The sequence below is a fragment of the Amyelois transitella genome, chromosome 18 (assembly GCF_032362555.1).
Source record: "Amyelois transitella isolate CPQ chromosome 18, ilAmyTran1.1, whole genome shotgun sequence".
Classification (NCBI taxonomy): domain Eukaryota; kingdom Metazoa; phylum Arthropoda; class Insecta; order Lepidoptera; family Pyralidae; genus Amyelois; species Amyelois transitella.
The window spans coordinates 8,790,152-8,793,008 of record NC_083521.1 but is presented as its reverse complement, the minus strand read 5'-3'; the positions used below and the strand labels follow the sequence as shown (position 1 = coordinate 8,793,008).

The following is a 2,857-nucleotide window of genomic DNA, read 5'->3' as shown; positions in this document are numbered from 1 at the left end:
TTAACGAAATTTCAAATACTTTTTAAGTCTGTTTTACTCACTCCTTATTAAGAGGGGAATGAGTGAAGTTGTTAACATTACAGGATAGATTCAGGATAAGGAGTAGCGTTTCAATATGACTCCGATTTGTTATGGCTCTATGGCTTTAGGCCTGCAAATATTTTCGCTCAGCTTGTCCGTGCAAAATAATTTATATTCCGATAATATGCCAGTCAATATCTTCTGTTTTTGCTTACTCTTTCTCGGTGTTGCGCGCTCATAATGTTTTATTTTTCATAATTTCGTGCTTTTGAGAAGGAAGAATTAATTCTTAAAATTAAAATAAAAAGATATCCCGAGGCGATTACATATACTTTCTCGAGGCAGCCAACTGTAATAAATTCGGCATTTTTTTCATGACATGCAAAAGTAACTCTCAAAGGAAGTACCTATAGACGTTAGTTACCTTATTTATTTTAAAACAGATGGTAATTTATCTTTGACATTTTGAAGGGAGCTTAGGTGGTCGTGGGCGACACACACATATACACAAATCATGAGATATCAGAGCCAATAGTCACCAGCTTCGAAGGCCAAGGATAGCTTCTTCATCGTATCGGTGACCCAAAACTTTAATATTGTCGGCCTAATAAATATATATTTGATACTACCTTTAACATACGTACATACATTATTATGATGTCTATATTCATACATACATACATATGGTCACGTCTATATCCCTTGCGGGGTAGACAGAGCCAACAGTCTTGAAAAGACTGAATGGCCACGTTCAGCTATTTGGCTTAACGATAGAATTGAGATTCAACTAGTGACAGGTTGCTAGCCCATCGCCTAAAAAAGAATCCCAAGTTTGTAAGCCTATCCCTTAGTCGCCTTTTACGACATCCATGGGAAAGAGATGGAGTGGTCCTATTCTTTTTTGTATTGGTGCCGGGAGCCACACGGCAATATATTGAGATTCCATTATATTCGACAAAGTGACCCATCAGCTAGTCTGTACAGCGTTGGCGGGGCGTGCTTGTGTTCCCCCAGCTGCTCAGCAGATGTGCAGTCGTCAAAAGTTATGAGGCGGGCCTTACAGCCAGAAGCCTTCTTGGAACAATACCATCTCTTGTTGTTCCTCATCTTGGCGTAAGTGAAGCCTCGGTAAACGAGAACATGGCCATTTCCACGCTTGCTGGGTATCAACTCTATGGTATTTTCTTGTGCGTCGCCTACAGCTCCACCTTCGCCTCCCCCACTCATATTACCATCGCCAGTCGCCGAACCGTCAAAACCAGTCATTTCCATATTAGAGTCATCTTCGCCAAAATTAGTTTCATCATTGTTAGCGCCATCTTCGTCATCATCCCACATACTTTCATTAACAAATTCAGGTTCCATTTTCGGTGCCACGGCATTGTTTTCGTCCTCGTCTGGTATCGTTACAAATTCCTCTTTCGCCGATCCAGATGGTCCGGCTTCTAAAGGATCTACACATTTCCGTTTCGCGGGCCCACTTTGTGAAGATGATGAGTTATTTGATGCTATTGATGGTCTATTTGGTCGCTTAATTGCTACTGGAGTTGAGGAGGGCTTAGAATCTAAATCAGTCTCTAACTTCATAACAGATTGCCTTTGTTGTGACGACCGCGGGCCTGGCCTCGAAGTCGGCTTTGGTTTGGATGGCGTGGAACTGTCTTCATTTTGATTTCCGGTTAAACCTTTTACTTGAAGTTGTTCCGCTGTACTAATAAACGACGCTAATTCTTCTTGCTTAACATTAACTTCACCTTGATACATAAACTGTAATAAGTCTCTTAACGCAGAATGACTAACATCTTTTAAAAATACTATGGGATGTTGAGTTGGGTTCATTTTGAACATTTCTTGAAAATAAGGAGAACATACTGATAAAACTAATTTGTGTGCCTGTAATAATCTGCCCTCGGCAGCCAACGTTACATCTACTAAGTCTCCACGCGACAGCAGGCCATGAAAACCTGCTGACATATTCGCGTGGAAATTGTTCCAACATAATGAGAATTGTTCGTCCGACGCCATGATGGCGACGCCTTTACGAGGAACCTATCCTATGTCTATATTCCTTGCGAGGAAGACATAGCCAACAGTCTTGAAGGGACTGATAGGCCACGTTCAGCTGTTTGGCTTGATGATAGAATTGAGATTCAAAAAGTGAGAGGTTGTTAGCCTGTAGCCTAAAAGAAGAATACCAAGTTTATAAGCCTCTTAGTCGCCTTTTACGATATCCATGGGAAAGAGATGAAGTGCTTCTATTCTTAATTTTATTGGTGCCGGGAACCACACGGCACTTGCCTTTGCCTTAGTACCTACTTATTATTACAACTAGAAGAGTGGCTTGGAAATGCGATTCAGAGATGGACAGGTTGCTATCCTTTGATCTACTTTCAGAATCTTGTGAAATAAATGAAAATCAACAGCTGACAAACACAATTCGTGTTTACCAGACCCCAGATCAGTCTCATTAGCATGGCACGCGCGACGCCATTTTTATCTCGCGAAAAATCATCGCTGTTTCGAAATTGCTATGACGTGAAGACAGCGATAGTTTCTGTGCTATAAAAACGGCATCGCGCGTGCGTTGCTACAGGGACGGCATGAAAACTTAGCACCGAGATCGAGGTAAGTTGGAAGTTAGTATGTTGATGACATAAAGTTATATAAGTAAGTTAATTTGTAAATCACTTTATTGATGCAAAAATTACCATCTGTAATTTACCCTTGATGGATCAGATTTCGAAGTGGGCGTATGGTCGTGGGTGTAAGCTAATATAATTAGGTTACACACCGCCTCAAGATATGTACTGGATCAAATGACCAAAATTGATTTTGG

At 41.0% G+C, this 2,857-nt stretch overlaps 1 protein-coding gene across 1 annotated transcript; it reads right to left on the bottom strand.

Annotated features, from left to right (window-relative positions):
• Positions 1-951: 951 nt before the first annotated feature.
• LOC106143581 (protein tramtrack, beta isoform-like) lies at positions 952-2,079 on the bottom strand. The gene has a single exon (XM_060949299.1). The coding sequence runs from the start codon at positions 2,044-2,046 to the stop codon at positions 967-969; it is 1,080 nt and encodes a 359-aa protein (XP_060805282.1). The 5' UTR covers positions 2,047-2,079; the 3' UTR covers positions 952-966.
• Positions 2,080-2,857: the final 778 nt, after the last annotated feature.